The sequence below is a fragment of the Eschrichtius robustus genome, chromosome 10 (assembly GCF_028021215.1).
Source record: "Eschrichtius robustus isolate mEscRob2 chromosome 10, mEscRob2.pri, whole genome shotgun sequence".
NCBI lineage: Eukaryota > Metazoa > Chordata > Mammalia > Artiodactyla > Eschrichtiidae > Eschrichtius > Eschrichtius robustus.
The window spans coordinates 92,208,770-92,228,707 of record NC_090833.1 but is presented as its reverse complement, the minus strand read 5'-3'; the positions used below and the strand labels follow the sequence as shown (position 1 = coordinate 92,228,707).

At 47.0% G+C, this 19,938-nt stretch overlaps 1 protein-coding gene across 1 annotated transcript; it reads left to right on the top strand.

The window, feature by feature from the left end:
* The first annotated feature begins 2,196 nt into the window (after positions 1-2,196).
* On the top strand, positions 2,197-9,772 carry LOC137770981 (NUT family member 2G-like). The gene is made up of 7 exons (XM_068554008.1): positions 2,197-2,212; positions 4,168-4,882; positions 5,837-5,965; positions 7,013-7,185; positions 7,552-7,934; positions 8,340-8,456; positions 8,978-9,772. The coding sequence occupies exons 1-7, from the start codon at positions 2,197-2,199 to the stop codon at positions 9,770-9,772; spliced, it is 2,328 nt and encodes a 775-aa protein (XP_068410109.1).
* The last annotated feature ends 10,166 nt before the right edge of the window (positions 9,773-19,938 follow it).

Sequence of the window (19,938 nt, the reverse complement as noted above, 5' to 3'; positions counted from 1 at the left end):
TTTTGAGTCAATTTTTCCTGACAAGGGGCAAGGAACTTCTTAAGCACCAACAGGAGTCTTTTTCACACTGTGGAACAGTCCTTCTAAACCTCTGTTTCCTTCCCCAACACCCCACAATCAGTAGGAGTTGTACTGCTGCTACAGCAGTGAGTGAATCTTGTCTCCCAAGAGATGGGGTTGCAATCCTCTGAGGTTTTCAGCCTTCATCTCCCTTGACAAGTTTCCTAACAGTCCTCTCTTCTCACAACACAAAACACAAATACTCTTTCATATCATTTTGATAGTGTTAAACTGACTGACATGGATTCTCAATATGAAAAAAATAATCAAACAAGTTTTTTAAAAGGAATACTACCATGATTCCCGTGCAGACGGGGCCATATGCAATGATGAGGCCTAGATTCTAAAGAGCAAGGGTATGAAATGCAGACAGGAAATTAACAAACTTGTAAGCAGGGCTTGCAGGCTAGGATTTAGATGGAAGTGGGCTTGTCTGAATGGGGATTGGACACTGGTGGATAAACTCTTGGCATTGTGTCAAGGTGCACATCCATTTCATGGGTAGTGGATTTTTCACACCTAGAAAAACCAGGGCTCTAGCATGTTTAGTCCCTTTAACATAAGGAAAGATTAAAAGATTTTCTGCCTTTTTCCTTACTTCTGTCCTTACCCCTACTAAGCCAAGATGTTCAGTGCTATATGATGGCTCTTCCAAATCCATTTCATCCAAAGAGCCTGCAGATTTTGTGTATGTTTACAATTGTGTTTTCTGTTGGAGCCAAGATGCACACTTGAGTCTCGTCACTCCAAGTTCTCTTTCTCATAAGGATGAGTAACTAATAATAGCTTGGTATGTTTATAATTTCTTGGTAGTGTTGCCAGATAAAATACAGATTTCGAGTTAAATATAAATTTCAGATAAAGAGGGAAAGAATTTGCAGTAAAAGTATGTCCAAAATTTGCATGGGACACCGTTATACTAAAAACGAATTCATTGTTTATGTGAAATTCAAAAATCAAATTCAGTTAGGCATTTGTTATTTTTCTTTGCTAGATCGAGCCACCCTATTCTTTCAGGTACTTTGAAATGTAAGAGACTGTAGAAATTCTTGTTCTAGGAATCTAGTGCAGGAACAGAGGAGCCACGATACCCATACAATCATTGGAAATATCCTCAGATATATTAGAACATATATGAATTTTCAACTAGAAAAAAAAATGAAGGCATTTTTAAAAATGAAAACACATTGCCTTCGTTTTTAGTTGCATGGCGTATCCCTGGAAAGATTTTAATGAAACAGGTAACACTGGTTTCCTCCGGGAAAGAGGTGGGAGGAGGACTCGCCACTGCATATTCCATTTTGCACAATTTAATTTTGAACCATGAGAAGGTGTTCCTCGCTTAAAATATTATACTAAAATCATTTAAAAGGTAAAAAACTAAATCTTTTACAACCATGGAATACTATGAGAAAGACATTTAGTGAATTCTGGTCTTGGACATGGGGGCTGCATGACGGTTTTTTGATGGACGGGGGCTTTCCAGCACAAAGGATCATTAGTAAGGCTGGTCCTGCTGGATGTTGGTTGGAGCACAAGGACCACTCCCTTAGGACTGATGTACATACAGCAGTCAAAGACACTGGATCTGCTGAGACAATCCTAATTTCAAATACTCAGTTCCATGTGGCCATAAATACCCAAGTGTTTATCAGACTAACAGTTCTGAATTTTGTTCAGAAAGTCTAGTCTCTGTTGAAGTAAGTCAAGAGCCAGGTAGGAAGCAGAGTGTGTTGAGGGACACAAAACTAGGTTGATGGAAAAAGAAGTGAAAGGAAGGGACCGTCAAGTCCAACCTCGGTGCCGTGAATCAAAAAAAACAGTCTATAAACTGCGTAAAGAGGCACACGCCAATTGTGTTGCCACTGTGTGAGGTGGAAGGAACTTCCGGTTCTTGCCTACCTGCCAGAGCCCTCGTGGAATGTCTCCCCACCCCCACCCTACCCAGACCCACGTGCCCTCTGCCCCTCCCCCACTGCAGAATGTTTCAGCCACATTCTACTGTTATGACTCAAACCTGCCCCTCCTTCAGTTGGATCCTGAGCGTCTGTTGAAGCAGGTCACTCTCTGGGTCCTGGTCTTGACTTTTCTCATTGAGGCTACCAGGCAGCAGTAGTCCGTGCCCAAGCCTGCAGGATGGCTTCAGAAGGAGGTAAGCCTATAGGCTGGGGGTGTGTTCTCAGAGACCCTGCCATCCCTCACATCCTTCGGGTTCACATGTGACACTTCACGGTGGGCACACAGTTGGACTGAAGTAGAGGGAGAAGAGAGCACTGGACACACGAGGACGTTTCACCTGGGGAGACTGGGGAGCCTGAAGAAACCTGAGACTGCACTGGGGAGGAGGGGTCATTGGAGGCGGATCAAGAGGAATTGCCCTGGCTATGGAGAAAGGATGGCAGCAGGCAGGTTGATTCTTTCTAGAAGGGAGACAAGCCACTTTGAAACGTGTGTGTAAGGATGTGTGTGATGTCCTGGTGGTGACACAGGGAGGGTCATGAGGAAAGCCTAGACGTGTCTTGTGTTCCTGAGGCACCTGAAGCTTGCCTCACCATATCTTTCTAAGGGATTTGAACAGGAGCATACTGTCTCTAAGGGGGCCGTGGGGAGAGATGGTCTTGGTGAGAAAACTATTCAGTGGGGCTGTGTGTGGCCACACCTGCAGTGAAGTGCCCTCTCCGAGAGCTAGGCAGGAGGTTACTCTAACTGCCGCAGCCCACACCTCGTCCACTCCTCCCAGCCCAGAGCTCACTTCTCAGTTCAGGCAACTGTTGCTTGGGATTCAACAGGGGATGGGCAACCGTGTAACTTCAGCCAAGAGAGGGCTCAGGTTCCTGAGTTGCTCTGAATTGTTCTTCCTTTTGTGGAATCGCAGTACTTCAGACCTACTTCAACTCGTCCAGTATCTCATGGTGGACCCTCAGACTGCCTTGAGAGGAAGAGTTTGTTCATATTTCCTGTCACTCCTTCATGGACAGGGGACAGATGTGGAGTGGGGTTGTTTCGGGTGGAATGTGTGTGAAGGCTGCTTCCTCTTTTAAAGGGGGAAGGAGTGTAGCCCAGGGGCAGGAAGACGATCTTCTGTGTTATTATTAAACATCCTATGACACCTGTTCTGGTTAATTAGGTGCACCGTGGTGTGTACCTTGTTCTCCTGAACAGGGATGTTGTCCAGACAACTTGATCGCCATGGCAACTGGCTTCTGCCTGCTTCTCAGATTGTCTTTCCGTTATTGGGAGCTGGAGGGGGAAGGACCACAGGCGGTCTGTACTCCCACGACCAATGTAACATGACAATTCCCTGGCCCTTGTTTAATCCTCTGCAGCCATCACTGGCTGTGAAATGACAGAATCTAAGGGACACGCGCCTACTTCTCACACACCACTCCCCCCACCCCCGCCTCCTAGGAACAGAACTCCTGAGTGATGACAGTGACTCTGGGCACTGGGGAGGGGGTGGCAGGACCTGGCCCATGTTACGTGTCTGCTGTGGGTTGTTCTGAGATGCAGGTGCATTCTGGGCCAGTGTTATGGGTTTGTATCCGGATTCCATTAGAGAGATATTTTCCAGCATTTTGTTTTGTTTTGTGAGGCTAGGAAAGAAAGAGGGGATTTCTACTGAGCATCAGGAAAAGGAGGACTGAGGAGGAGGTGGGGCCCTAATATTTTACACAATACCTGTCCACAAAGGGCCTTTGGGTGCCTAGAACTTACCTTGGAGAAGGTCCCTACCTGCTAGTACGCCGGCTGAGGGGCATTTCTCACAGAGCGGATGTCCACACAGTTCCAGATCTTGGGAGACAGCCTGTGAGGCTTAGGTGTCAGGGGGTGCCTTAGGGAGGCTCTCCAAGTCAGTGCTTGCTGAGGCGATTTCTTCTCGGCAGACAGGGGTCAGGGACCTTGGTGGATGGGCGCGGGGTCACCAGTGGAATAATTCTCAACTGGAGGTCAGGGCATGAAAATCACTTGAAGACATTTGCACGCTGCACAGTTTCCCTTGTCCAAGTGTCCCTCACCTGTGGAGATTTACACTCTGATGCCACAGAAAGCCTCAGTCCCACTTGCCCATTCTCCTCCTCCATTCACTCCTTTCCTTTTCCTCAACAGCATCTCCAGTGCTGGGAACGGATGTGACCATGAACCCCGGTGCCTCCTTGTCTACTTTCACGGCAGTGCCCTTCCCTCCACCCATTCCTGGAGCCCAGCACCGGCCACCCTGGCAGCAGCACCTGCCACGTCCCATCACCCCAGCATTCCCTCCTGGCAGCAGCCTGCTGCTGCCAGCTTTCCCCAGGACGCCTATGGTGGCTAATGGTGGCCGTGGCCCCAGTGCCCCTGGGGCTTGCAACCTCACTGTCCAAGTCAGGTCACAAGGGAGGACAGTGGAGGCCCCCCAGACTCAGACCTTTGTCGTTACTCAGGCCCCCCTCAACTGGAGCGCTCCAGGGGCCCTCAGCAGGAGTGCTGCATGTCCTGCACCCGTATTCATAGCAACTCCTGTGATGGGGACCGTTGTGACTGCTTCAGCTGTTGGAGTTAGTCAGGCTGGCAAGGGAGGCTGGACCCCAGGCTTTCCTCCTCAATCTCCACCACCAGCTGCCCAGCTGGCCCCTATCATTCGCCCAGTGAACTCTGGGCCATGGCCACATGGCACTTCCAGGGAGGGCCGCCTGGCCACCAACCAGCCCAACGCCTCGCAGGATGGCTCCTCTAACACCCAGAGAGAGTACAGTAACTTCCGACGTTGGCAGTGCTTCAAGCCCCTGGCCCGGAGACACTTTCGCCTGAGTCCTGATGCAGAAGCTGTTTCCTGCTTTCTCATGTGAGTGAACGCTCAGGGGGTCCTGAGCTTATGGGAGCTTTTAGATAAAGAGGAACTGGCGATGGACTCGCACGTTAGGTTTCTAGGGATACTGGAAGGAAGGTGTGAGGGCGATGTCCATGCTATGAGAAGGCACATTGTCGGTCACATGGGTGGGCCTGCCAGTCCGTGACATCAGGACTGAAACGTGCCCTATCTCAACGGGCCCCACCACCCTGTGAGTCTGGCCAGCTTGCTCTTCCATGATTCTCATGGTAATACGGACTGAAGACTTGCAGTCAGAGAGGGTCGTGGTGTAAGGTGAGGAGCCAAGGAGTGGATGCCGCACTCTCCTGTGGTGCCGTCTCCTTTCATACAGGACTTGAGCGTACATGGCCAGGGGAGGTCACTTCAGAGGAGGGGGAGGAGCGCGGGGCCCAGGAGAGCGCTTTATGCATGCCTCCACTTCGTTGTGGAGAATTCCACTAGGAACAGGGTGATGGTAGAGCTCTCCTAAGGGCGTGGGCTCTCTCCCACTAGAGTTGTGAGCCTGGCAGGCATTTCCATCCTAAACCTCCGGTCCCTCGTAAAAAGGGGACAATTACACTTCACTCAGAGGACTGTGCCGAAGACTCCTTGGGCTAATCTATGAAGTGTTAGCAGATTGCTTGGCACATGCCACGCCTCATTGATGATAGTGATTTTTATTATGAAAATGCAGCCTTGAGGAGGAAAAGAGCTCCCCAAGGCACAATGTCCCAGCTCTAGCCTGGGAGTGGATGGTCATCCTTGAGTGAGTGTGAGGCGGTGACAGCAGTGGCCGGGAAGGCTTGTCTTTGCCCTCCCAGACACCCGCCTCTCACCCTCCTGTTGCTCAGTCATGCTGTGTTGAGTGATGTGTGGTCCACATTGGCGGGTGGGGTCAGGCAGGTGGGGGCTGGGCTGGGCCCGGAGACTGACCCCGAGTGCTTACAGCCCAGTGCTTCGATCCCTGGCCCGCCTGAAGCCCACCATGACGCAGGAGGAGGGACTGTGGAGGGCCGTGCAGGAATGGCGATGCAGAAGCAACCTTGACCGGATGATCTACTACGAGAGGGCGGAAAAGTGAGTCAGCGTCCTGGGCCCAGGGGCTGCGTGGAGGGTGAGGCGAGCGGGTGAGGGCAGGGTCTGGCCGTGGGGGTGCTCATCAGAGAGGACAGAGGAGAAGGGCTGTCACCCAGCACAGGGTCCCCGCAGCCCAGGGGCCCTACTGTCCCCCAGAAACCCATCCCTCACCTTGAGAGTTTGAGACTTCTGTCCTTCCTCCACCAGGAGCTCTGCCTTCCCCTGATTTTGACCTACCCTTGCCTTGACATGAAGGTCTCAGGACGGGGCAGGGTGAAGCTGTGAGTCCAGTAGGGGTCCAACTCCGGCCATATGGGCTGGGCCGGGGAAAGAGCTCCACCCGCCAGCCTGCTGCTTCCTTAGTGGTGGGTGGCTGGCGGCCACTAACATAAACTTGGGACCCCCTCTCCTTACAAACAGTGGCCTGAGTGGGTACCCTGGCTTCCCTCAAGAGGCTGGGGAAGCCAGCTGCCATCAGCCCAGGGGTCTCCGGCCCTTCCAGTGTTTGTTCCATGGTAATCCCCTTGGTTTAAGAAACAAAACCAAACAAACGAGCTCCTCTCAGAGGAAGGGAAGGCCTCTCCTCTAAGCTCAGCATCCACATCGTCCAGCCTCTCCTGGGCCCTGTCTCCAGGTCTATGTTCCAGGAGGCTCAGTCCTAGCCCAGGGTCCTGAATTCGGGCAAGGACCCCTGTGGGGAACACATGCCTGTTCCAGCCTCTGGCTGTCAGCCCTTCATGTGGTTCTGGATGGAGACGGGGGGCATGAGGAGGGTGCCCCCTGGGTCAGCCATGTGTCCCGTTGACCTGGTTCAATTCAGCGACCTGGGTCTATGCTGTTGAATGCCCTCCAGTGCTGGTGAGGCAGGAAGGGTCCCAGATCTTGTTATCACTTCCAGGAGCAGCTCTCTGCTGTGGACAGCACCTCACAGGGCCTTGACGGCCCCAAGGCACATCCTCTCCCAATGCCTCATTCTTGGCTGCCTTTGTTGGGCTCCAGAACCCAGGCCTTTTTCTCAGGGTGGCCTGTGCCTCCGTCACCCCCCAGGTTCATGGAATTTGCGGCCGAGGAGGAGATGCACATTCAGCATTTGCAGTGGATGCAGTGTGCGCAGGACCTGCCTCCTCCAGCCCCACCGAAGCTGGATCCTCAGGGGCCCCCAGCCCCGAAAGTGGGCCTTCAGCCAGGCACCCAGGTTCCCACTGGAGTTGAAGGCACAGGTAACAGGGACCTAGGGTTGGCCACTGTCCCCATGTGGATCCTTTTCCTTCAAGACAGGGGCATTGGTCTTTCAACCAAAACAGCCACCGAGGCGGGGGGTGGGGGGGTGGGGTCTCAGCTGCCCCTTGTCACTACGGGGTATTGACTTGGTCAGTTTTGTAACTCCTCTCACACCTCCCTGTCAAAGGACCCCACACGAAGTCTGCCTAAGAAGTGGGCTTGATGGGGAGACCCTTAGAAAATTGGAGGTTCCCCACTTCCTTACTTGTGACTCTCTTAGATGACCCCCTTACCTCCCCTCTCCAACTGTGCATGAGGCTTCAGATGGTCCCGACCCCTCCCACACCCACATCAATGTCCCCCAGACAATGCCCTCACCAACGTGCGCTCGGTGGTCAGGAGGTGGACCGGGAGTCCCTCACCTTCCTTCCCTTCCTCCTGCTCTGCCTCAGCCTGTGCTCCCAGGATGTCCGGCCCCAGGGCCCAGCCCTCGCACCCGAAGCCACACAGATCCCAGTGGCCCCCGGAGCCCAAGGCGCCCAAGGAGATTCCCCCTGAGACTGTGAGGGAGTATGTGGACAGGATGGAGGCGCTGGTGGGGCACGTCCACTCAGCCACGGGCAAGTCACATGCAGAATGTGGAAAGGACGGAAATGAGCTGAAGCAGGAAGAGGACGACACCTACTTGGACCTGTGTCTCTTGAGCTACACTGACGAGCTGCGTTCCCGGGAACACTCTGTCACCAAGGTAGGCTGGGCCTGGAGCCTGGGGTCTACAAGATGCCAGGGCATGGAACTCTCAGCACCCAAGATCTGGGTTCTGCTCAGGCCGATGGGACTTAAGCTCAGCTCCTTGTTCCTGAGCCTGGTGTTAGGGGAGGTTTACGCAGGTGTATGTGTGTATATGTTTGTGTCTGTGTGTATTCCTTTGTGTGTCTGTGTATGTGCATCTGTATATGTGCTCTTTTGTGTGTGACTGTGTATGTGCATGTTTGTGTGTGTGTGTGTGTGTGTGTGTGTGTGTGTGCTGACCATCCCCGCCTTGTGGAGGAGAGTGGGGGTGGGTCTCTGCTTTTCCCTTTCCCTCCTGGTCTTCTTGTGTCACAGGCCACTCCTGGCCAAGGATGCTCACAGCCTCTTCTTTCTGTCCGAGGTGGAGGCAGTCATTCATCCTCGATTCCCGGCAGAATTGTTTTCCCCAGACCCACAGCTGGATGTCTTGGCCCTTGCTGAGGAGCTGAAGCAGCAGGAAGGACTCACCCCTGAAGAAGTGAGCCAGGGGAGGGAGAGGGACACTTGGGGAGCCAGGGGACTCCAGGGGAGGGGGGACCCCAGGGGATCCAGGGGACAGGGGAAACCAGGTGGCCCAGGGGAGCCAGAGGAGGGAGGGATCGCAGGTAGAACAGGGGAGACAAGGGACACCTAGGAAGACCAGGGCACGGAGGGACCCCAGTGAGCAGGGGAGAGGTAGGGCCCCAGAGCAGGAGGCCCACATGGCTCTGTCCATCCCTTCCCTGCCTCGGAGGCCTGGCATGGGGAAGGGCCCTCTCTGGGGTGGGTGCAGCACAGGGTGATAGGAAGGAGAGGATGGGGAGCCGGGAGTGGAGGGAAGGACACACAGCTGGGAATAAGGTGCAGGAGGATGGCAGGAATGCCACCGTGTCTGGATTTGGAGTCTAGTCCTGGGGTCACCCGTCCCCTCCTCCCCCCCAGGGCCATTGTCCCACTGCCCAGTGCTCCTCCTCTCACACGTGCGCGTGGAGCCGTCACTGTCCTCCTCCCTCCTACCAGCTGGTGCAGAAACGACTCCTGGCCTTGAAAGAGGACGAGGGTGGGCCGGCAGCCCCGAGCCACAGTGCACCCGGAATGGGCTCAAGTCCTTCTGAGTCCCACGCCGGCCAAGGTGCCCAGAGGCACGACCAAGACCGCCATCGAGGGGTCAGTGATGAAGCCTGCCCACCAGAGATTGATGTTGAGGCTCTTCATAGGCCCATCCGAACAGACACTGGCCCGTTCGTGCTCAGAGTCTTTGGTCCCTGTCGAGGACGTCAGGAGGTCTCTCCATTCCGGGCCGGACGGCCCTCCCCTCCCCAGGGTCAAAGGCGCACTGGCCCTCTACTGGGACCCAGGGATGTGTCTGTTCTCAGAGAGGCGTCTCCTGTTGCGGAGGCCCGAGGGCCCAGGGACGCGTCCAGGGAGGACGAGGAGGCGCTCCCCAGCCTGGCCTCCCTCTTGGCCTCTCCGCAGAGCCTGCCGCCTTGCGGGCTGTCCCAGAGTCCTGCCCCTGCCTCAGGCCTGGCCTCCCCTGGAGGTTGGGGGGCCCAGAGTGCTCCCCAGGCCCCCTCCCCTCAGAGAAGAGGCCCCAGCCCAGCTCCACCAGCCGCTCCCAAGTCGAGGAAGCGGGCTCTGTGTGGGCGCCCAGCCGCTGCTGAGAAGCTGCCCATCCCCGGGGCTGGCCACGGGGTCTCTGCGAGGCCAGCCTTGGCTCTGGGGCTGGCTCGCCCCTCACAGCCGAGAAAGAGAAAGCGTGACCCGTTTGTCACAGGGAAGAGGAGGAAGAAGAAGAGGAAGCACTGCAGCCAGTAGGGAACAGCTGGGCCGGCCCTCCAGGGCGGCCCCCAGGGGAGCCTAGGGGCTCCTCCTCACCCCAGTGCTGATCCTGGGATTGTGGGGGGTTAGGGAGGTGGGGGAGGTGGGTGTGGGCAGGACCTTTGGAGTGATGTATGAAAATTGTGAATAAAGATAGTTTTGGTGGGAAATGCTCTCAGGCCACTGTCATCTTCTTCGTGTGGAGCTGCTCCACAGAGAGCGATCCTGAGAGGAAGGAAGGGTGAGGGAGGTCACAGGAGCTATGGATCTCCAGGTGGCCAAACCTTTCCTCCACATAGACAAGGACTCCTCAGGCTGCCCCTGGGAACGCACAGCTCTCACTTTCCCCAGGGACCCCCTCATCATCCGCTTCTCTGAAGCCTGCTTGGCTAGGGGCCTTCTGGGGCATCTGTAGCATCTTCTGCATCCCGGAACCGTCTGGGGAGGGAGAGCTGCTTTTGTGCCTCTCAGCCCTCTGGACACTAACCAGTTTCTAGGACGGAGCCTGGAGACGGCCCTTGTCTTTATGGAGCTGCTCTCTGCTTCCCTGAAGTGGCCAGGCGATGGCGCTGGGGTGACCCTCCGCTCATCCAGGGTTTCCTGTGTGGGTGGCCTGACCAGAGAGGAAAAGTCTTGGCCATGGGGACAGGACTGTCTGCCTCGTCATAGCGGGAGCGTTCTCTAGTCCCACTGGGATTATGGCAATGTGGAGAGCGGTTGAGGCAGCTACCTCTCAATCCCAGTGAGGATGCAACAAGGGGAATGGGCGCGGGGAAATTCATGGGGCACCTGTTGCAGGTGTGTCTAAGGGAAACGACAGTTGGGCCCCTTTGCGGAACTTGTGGGATTTCTGTGCAGCTGCATCTCGTTCAACTGAGGGAGGAGGACCCATCTGGCTGTGGCTGTGGGGACTGGCCTTAGGGGCCTAGGGGTGTGCAAGGACACCCCAGAACTACTGTCCCTTCCCTTTCCACCCATGGCTGGACATGTGTGTGTATTGGTATCAACACTGATTTGTATTCCCATAGAAAACAGTTCCTCCTGACAAACTATGACCGTGTTTCGCAAGAACAGCTTGCTCACAGGGGCAGCAGGGGTGGGGGAGAGGTGTCTGTGGCCCCAGATCTGGGTGGGAGCTGGCATCCATGCTGAGGAGTGTGGAGGCCTCAGTCACCGTCCTGCGGTTGCCGGCAGAGACTTTGAATCATCAGAGCAGGGGAAATGGCCCGCTCATAAGGGTGAGACGAGCAAACAATGAGGGCAGGGAGCAGACCCCTGCTATCTCCCCGAACTGCCCCCCCTCCCAGTCTGCTTAGCTTCCGTCACAGCCTGTGCTGGCCCACCTCTGAAGCCCCTTCCTCCTAAAGCACTCAGATGCTCTGATCTTTTGTAGACCTGCCCCGGGCCTCACCCCCGTTCCCTGCTGGCCAAAGGCTCTTCTCCAGGTTCTGAGTTCTGATTCCTTCCCCAGGACCCAGGCAGGGGTTAGGACAACAGGGACTCCCTGAACATGACCCCTACACCATCAGCATGCAAAACTGGGGCCGCAGGCTTTCACAGGTGGCATGGCTCTCTGCTGGACCCTGCAAAGAGCTTGGAGAAGAAAGGGGCTCATGTCTCTCCACCTCCACTAATCTGTAGGTCAGCCTCACAGGTCCTCCTCTGTCCAGGTGGGCAGCACATATGTGCTCCCAGCCCTCCTTGACCCTTTGTGAAAGAAAGTTTTTGCAGCTCAGTAGTCTATTAGTCAAGGTGTCTCCGGGCTTGTTCCTTTTGAAGCCCTACAGGAGAATCTGTTTCCCTTCCCTTTCTGTCTTCTAGAGGCTGCCTGCATTCCTTGGAATTAGTCCCTTCTTCCATCTTCAAAGTGCATCACTTTAATCTCTGCTTCCCTCATCACATGGTCTCTCCAACTCTGACTCTTCCTGTGTCCCTCCTATACAAATCTTTGTGTTTGTATATAGCCCACCCAGAAAATTTATGATAATCTCTTCATCTCAAGATTTTTTACTTGGTCACAGCTGCAAAGTCCTTTTTTCCATACAAGGTGACATTCACATATTGTCATAGGAGGGGTTAAACACGGACCTTTTTGGGGAACCGTAATTTACCCTACTAGAAGAAATCCACAAGAATACCTACCATCAGAATCCACATGAATAACAGACTATGACCAAGTGGAATTTATTCCAGGGATGCAAGCCTGGTTCAATGGTAAAAATTCATCAATGTAATCTACCATATTGAGTCTAAAGGAACACATACTGTCACACCAATTAATACAGAAAAGGCAGTTAACGAAATTCAACACCCATTCATATTAAAAATGCTCAGAAAACTAGGAATAGAAGGTCACTACCTCAACCTAATAAAGAACCTCTACAAAAAACCTACTTCTAACATCACATGAAATGGTGAAAGAATGAATGTTTTTCCCTGAGTTCAAAAACAAGGTTAGAATGTCCACTCTCATCTCTTAGTTTTCAATGTAGTACTTTAGATTCTAGTTAGTGTAGTACAGCAAGAAAAGGAAAAAAGAGGCATACATATTAGAAAAGAAGAAATATAATTATCATTATTTACAGATGACATAATTGTCTACATAGAAAATTCCAAGGAATGTATAAGAAAACTCATAATAAATTACAATAAATTGCTGTAGCAGGATCTCAGAATATAAGATCTATACGTAAACATTAATACACAACATTGATCATATTTCCATATACTAGTAACAAACTGAACAATTGAAAACCAAAATTTAAAACATAGTAAATAGGTTCCAGTTCAAGGTGGCAACATAGGAAGATCCTCAACCCACCTCCTCCCACAAACGCACCAAATCTACAGCTACATATGGAAAACTTTCCTCTGAAAAAAACTAAAAGATGGTGGAGCGACCCCTTCACATCAGGAAAACCAGAGGGAAACCACATCAAAACAGGTAGGAAAGGCTGAGACACAATTTTTCCATAAATCCCATCCCTGGTGTGGAGACACACAATCAGGAAGGAGCTCAAAACCTGGAGCTTCTCCCTGAGAGGTGAAGGGTTTGGACCCCACATTGGGCACTCCAACTTTTAAGGCTGGCACCTGAGAGATAGACCCCCAAAACATCTGACTTTGAAGACCAACAAGGCACATCCCATGAGACCCACAGGGCTGTGGTGGACTGAGGAACAGCTCTTAAAGGGCCTGTGCACAGACTCACCTGCCCCAGGGCCAAGTGCAGAAGCAGCCCTTTGAAAAGCACTCTGACTTTTTGTGAAAGAGACTCACTTCCCAATTTTAAAGCATTAATCTGAGGAACAGGGGCCTGCTGGAATACTCCCCAGGGACAGAGGCTGGCGGGTGCCATCTTCCTGCTCTCTCTCTGCCTTGATAAAGCTGAAAGGTGCCATCTTTTCCCCCCTTTTTCCTTTCCTGCAGGTGACAACTTTGTGCTCCAGCCAGCTGGCTCCTTCTTCCCTGCTCTTCCTCTGTCTTGCTATATATATATATTTTTCTTCTTCTTCTTTTTCTTTTTTTCTTTTCCCTTTTCCCCTTTATTCAGATGGTGTCATCTTTGCACTCTTCCCACCGCCTCACTCCAGCCAGTAAGCATCATCTTCACACTTTCCTTCTGATGTGCTCCAGAGAGCCAGAATCTCCAAGACGGGAGATCCCACTTTTGTGGCCTCCACTCAGGGGATGCTCCTTGATCACCTGGCTCTGGAGGCCAGGAGGGATCTCTTTCCTGCATCCCATGGGACTGTAACAATTGGAGAGACAGTTCTTGGCAGGATACCACCCCCAGGATGTACCACTACACATCAGACTGAGACACAGTCCCAGCCTTTACATGAAAAAGGCCTATTTGCTAGTAGGGACAAGACTTAAGAGCAGGCTTCAGGTTCAGCACACATCTAGAGGCTACGCATGTGCTCTCAAGGAAGGTAAGCTGGGTGTACCATCTTTCCACCCTCACTCTGCCTTACTACAGTTCACTGGTATCTCCCAGAATGGAGCTTGTACACTTATCTGAAGCCCTGTTTTCTTGTGACTGCTCCCCAGGGGATATCTTCAGATTGCTTGCTTCTGGGGCCCAGCAAGGCTTACACTTGCAATCTCACAGGACTGAATATATTTGCATTCTTTAAAAGCTGTTACCAAATTGTCTGGCTTCCTATCAACCTGAATCTAGGTGCTGACTGAGATCCTCCAGTTTGGGATGCTCACTGGTCTTGGCACACCCTCAACTGCTGGGAGGGTGTGCCAAGTCTATTAAAAATAAACTGCTTAGACAATCACAAAGGTTTGAGAGGCAACCAAGAGTAGACAGCGTTAAATGACAAGGTTCATCTGTCATACAGCTCTTCAAGACTGGGAGATGTGACTATTTCACTTAATGCCTAGAAACCAACACAGAGATCAAGCAAAATGAAGAAAGAGAGGACTATACTCCAAAAAAAGAACAAGATAAAACCTCAGGAAAAAATCTTAATGAAATGAACATAAGTAATTTACTTGATAAAGAGTTCAAAGTTATGGTCATAAAAGTGCTCACTGAACTCAGAAGGAAAATGGATGAAAACAGTGAGAACTTCAACAAAGAAATAGAAGATATAAGAAAGTTCCAAATAGAAGTCACAGAACTGGAGAACGCAATAATTGAACTTAGAAATACAGTAGATGAAGCACAAGAAAGAATAGGTGAACTCAAAGACAGGTCAGAGGAACTCATCCAATCAGAGAATAAGGAAGAAAAAAGAATGAAAATAATTAATATAGCTTAAGGGATTTATGGCACATCAAATGGAATAACATTCACCTTATAGGAACTCCAGAAGGAGAAGAGAACAAGGGGCAGAAAACATTTGTAGAAATAATATCTGAAAGCTTTTCCTGACCTGGGGAAAGAAACAGACATCCAGATACAGGAAGCCCAGAGAGCTCCAAAGCAGATCAACCTAAAGAGATCCATACCAAGAAATATTAAAATTAAAATGTCAAAGTTAAAGATAACAAGGGAATCTTAAAATCACCAAGAGAAATACAACTTGTTACATACAAAAGAACTTCCATAAGACTATCATCAGATTTTTTAGCAGATATGTTACAGCTCAGAAGGGAGTGGCACAATATACTCAAAGTGCTGAAAGAAAAATCTTTCCAACCAAGAATACTTCACCCAGCAAATACTTCACCCAGTTATATTCAGAACTGAAGGAGAGATAAAAGAGTTTTCCAGATGATTAAACATTAAAGGAGTTCATCACCACTAACTCAGCCTTACAAGAATTGTTAAAAGAACTTCTTTAAGCTGAAAAGAAAGGGCGCTAATTAGTAACAGGAAAACACATGAAAGTGTAAATCTCACCAGTAAAGGTAAGTGTGTATAGTAAAGGTAGTGGATTAATGAATTATAAAGCTGTATGAAGGTTAAAAGACAAAACTCGTAAAAAGACTTATAATTAAAATAATTAGTTAAGGGATATACAACATAAAAACATGTAAAATATGTCATCAAAAACATAAAATGTTAGGAGGGAGGAGTAAAAACTTTGACCTATAGAATGCATTCAAACTTAAGTTGTTATCAACTTAAAATAGACTGTTAAAAATATAAGTTGTTATATGTGAGCTTCATGGTAACCACCAAGCAAAAACCTAGAGTAGATGCACAAAAGATAACAAGAAAGGAATCTAAACATACAACTAAAGAAAGTCATTAAGCCGCTAAGGAAGAGAGCAAGAGAAGAAAGGAACAGAGAAATCACAAAATAGCCAGGAAACAATTAACAAGATGGCAATACATACATACTTATCAATAATTATTTTAAATGTAAATGGACTAAAGGCTTCAATCAAAAGACATAGGGTGGCTGAATGGATTAAAAAAGAAGACCCATCTATATGTGGCCTATAAGAAACTCACTTCAGAGCTAAAGACACACACAGACTGAAATTGAAGGGATGGAAAATGATATTCCATGCAAATGGAAACCAAAAGAAAGCTGGGGTAGCTATCTATAATTATATCAGAAAAAAATAGACTTTAAAACAAAGACTGTAACAAGAGACAATTCTTGTAATTCACATTACATATGGATAAAAGGGTCAATCCAATAAGAGTATATAACATTTGTAAATATTTATGCATCCAACATAGGAGCACCTAAATAAATAAAGCAAATATTAATAGGCCTCAAAGGAAAAATAGCAATACCATAATAGTACGGGACTTGAGTATCGTACTTACATCAACACATATATCATCCACACAGAAAATCAATAAAGAAAGATTGGCTTTAAATGACATGTTAGATCAGATGGATTTAGCATATATATATAACATTCCATCCAAAAGCAACAGAATATACATTCTTCTCAAGTACACATGGAACATTCTCCAGGATAGATCATATGTAAAGCTAAAACCAAATCTTAACAAATTGAAGAAGATTTAAATTATATCAAGCTCCTTTTCTGACTACAATGGTATGAAACTAGAAATTGATTACAAAAAGAAAACTGGAAAATTCACAAACATGTGGAGAGTAAACAACAAATTCCACAATATAGTAAAATGGTCATATAACATGATCCAGTGAGATTTATTCCTAGGATGCAAGGATGGTTCAATATCTGCAAATCAATCAATGTGATATACCACATTAACGACTTGAAGAATGAAACTCATATGCTCCTCTCAATAGATGCAGAAAGACTTTTGAGAAAACTCAACATCAATTTATTATAAAAACTCTCAATGAAGTGGGTATAGAGGGAGCATACCTCAACATAATAAAGACCATATATGACAAGCCCACAAATAACATCATATTCAACAGTGAAAAGCTGAAAGCTTTTCCTCTAAGATCAGAAACAAGACAAAGACGACCACTAAAGTCCTAGCCAGGGCAATTATGCAAGGAAAAGAAATAAAAGGCATCCAAACTGGGAAGAAAGAAGTAAAACGGTTACTATTTGCAGATGACATGACACAATATATAGAAAACCCTAAAGACTCCATCGAAAAACTGTCAGAACTAATAAATGAATTTAGTAAATTTGCAGGATATAAAATCATTATACAGAAGTATGTCACATTTCTACACACTAATAACAAACTAACCAAAAGAGAAGTTAAGAAAACAATCCCATTTACAATTGTATCATAAAGAATAAAATAAGAATAAATTTAACCAAGGAAGTGAAAGACCTGTACACTGAAACTATAAGACATTGATGAAATAAATTGAAGAAGACACAAAGATACCCCATGCTCATGTATTGGAAGAATTGATATTATTAAAATGTCCATACTCCCCAAACAATCTACAGATTCAATAAAACTCAATCAAAATTCCAGTGACATTTTTCACAGAAACAGAACAAACAATTCTAAAATTTGTATGGAACCACAAAAGGCCCTGAAAATCTTGAGAAAGAAGAAGAAAGCTGGAAAATGCATGCTCCCTGATTTCAAACTATATTACAAAGTTATAGTAATCAAAACAGTATAGTATTGGTATAAAGGGAGGCACATATCAATGAAAAAGATAGCAAGCCCAGAAATAAACCCATTCATATATGGTCAATGAATTTACGACAAAGGAGCCAAGAGTATACAATAGATAAAGGACAGTCTCTTCAATAAATGGTGTTAGGAAAACTGGACAGCCACATACAAAAAATGAAACTGGACCAGTATCTTACACCATACACAAATTCAACTCAAAATGGATTAAAGACTTGATTGTAAGACCTGAAACCATAAAAACTCCTAGAATAAAACATAGGCAGTAAGCTCCTTAACATCAATCTTGTCAATGATTTTTGTTTTTTCTTTTTGGGATTTGACACCAAAAGCAAAGGCAACTAAAGCAAAAATAAACAAGTGGAAGTACATCAAACTAAATAGCTTCTGCACAGCAAAGGAAACCATCAATAGAGTGAAAAGGCAACCTAGTGAATAGGAGAAAATATTTGCAAATCATCTATCCAATAAGGGGAGGGGTTAATATCCAAAGCATGTAAAGAATTCATACAACTCAAAAACAAACAAAGAAATTCCAATTAAAAAATAAGCAGAGGATCGGAAAAGACATTGTCCAGAGACGATATACAATTGGCTAACAGGTACACAAAAAGATGCTCAACATCATTAGTCATCAAGAAATTGCAAATCAAAACCACAATGAGGTATCACCTTATACCTGTTAGAATGGCTATTATCAAAAGCGAAGAAATAAGAAGTGTTAGCAAGGATAGGGAGAAAAGGGAAACTTTGTGCACTGCTTGTGGGAATGTAAATTTGTGTAGCCATTATGGAAAACAGCATGGAGTTTCCTCAAAAATTAAAAATAGAACTACCATATAATTCAGCAATTCCACTTCAGGATATTTAGCCAACGAAAATAAAAACGCTAACTTGAAAAGATATATGCAACCCTATGTTCATTGCAGCATTATTTACAATAGCCGAACTATGGAAACAACCAAAATGTCCAGTGATGAATAAATGGATAAAGAAAATGTGAGATATATATATATATATATATGTGTGTGTGTGTGTGTGTGTGTATATATATATATATATGTGTGTGTATATATATATATATATGTGTGTGTGTATATATATATATATATATATATATATATATATATATATAAAATGGAATATTATTCAGTCATAAAGAAGAATAAAATCTTGCCACTTGTGACAGCATGGATAGACCTTGAGGGTGTTATGCTAAGCAAAATAAGTCACACACAGAAAAACAAATACTGTATGATCTCACATATATGGAATAATGAAAAACAAACAAAACAGACTCACAGATACAGGGAACAGTTTGGTGGTTGCTGGAAGTGGGGCGTGAGGAAGGTGGGCAAAAAGGCTGAAGGTAGTCAAAACATACAAACTTCCAGTTATAAAATAAATATTATAAATCATGTGGATGTAATGTAAAACATGGCAACTCTGGTTAAAAATACTGTACTGCATATTTGAAAGTTTCTAAGAGAATAGATCTTAAAAGTTCTTATCACAAGAAAAAAATTGTAACAATATATGATGGTGGATGTTAACTAGACTTATTGTGGTCGTAATTTTGCAACATATAGAAATATTGAATCATTATGGTGTCCACGTGAAACTAATATAATGTTGTATGTCAGTTATACCTCAGTTTAAGAAAAATAAAAAGTGCTACAAATAAATATAAATAAATAAATGTATACAATAACTGCCTTCAAAATGAGATGTTTAATATAAATGCTTAAAAAATGTAGATCTGTATAATGAAACCTAGAAAACTCTGATGAAAACAATTAAACAAGTGGTAAAAAAAAAAAGTACAGAGGCATATTATTTTCATGGATTGGAAGACTCAATATGGTAAAATATTAATTCTTCACAAATTGATCTGTAGGTTTAAATGCAATTCCTATCAACTCCCAACAGGTTTTTTTTTGTCACAATAGACAAGCTTATTCTAAAATTTATATCAAAAGTTAAAGGAAGAAAGATGGCAGCAAAATGATGGTCTAGGAAGTTTCAAACTCTCGTTTCCTTACAGAAACATTCAAAACAAAAACCGATCAGAAGCTTCTAAACCGACTCTGTAAGAGCTCTGGAAAATCATCAAAGGTTTCCACAACCAAGCAAATGCCCAATTGGAAAAAATCATCTCCAAAGAGATAGGAAAGTTTTCTGGCCATTTACCTACTCTTGTTCCACTCCTCCCAACATAACAGTGGTCTTAGTCTTGAGCCAGCAGCAGCCTGGTTTCCAGTTCTCCGATTCCAACTGGTTGGAGCAGAGTAGACCTTATTTACAAATTATTGTGTACCACTATTCCAACCTGTCAGGGGGAAAACCGAAAGCCTGAAAGCCTGAAGCAAGATGCTCTTGTCTGTTTTGCATAACACAGAACACAGAAAAATGGCAGGTGCTACTTGTAAAGCTACAAGGCAACTCTAAATGAACAGATGCCTGGGTCAAGAGGTTCTGGGTGGAGAAATATAATAGACCATTTAAAGCCCAAGGTAGAAGCTGGAAGTGAGACTATTTGGGAAATTAGGACTTTCAAAGCAGCCTGTATGCAGGGGAATTTAGAAAGCCACATGCAGGACCAGGCATGACATGCTCAGAAAAGTCCTGAGAAGACCTCAAG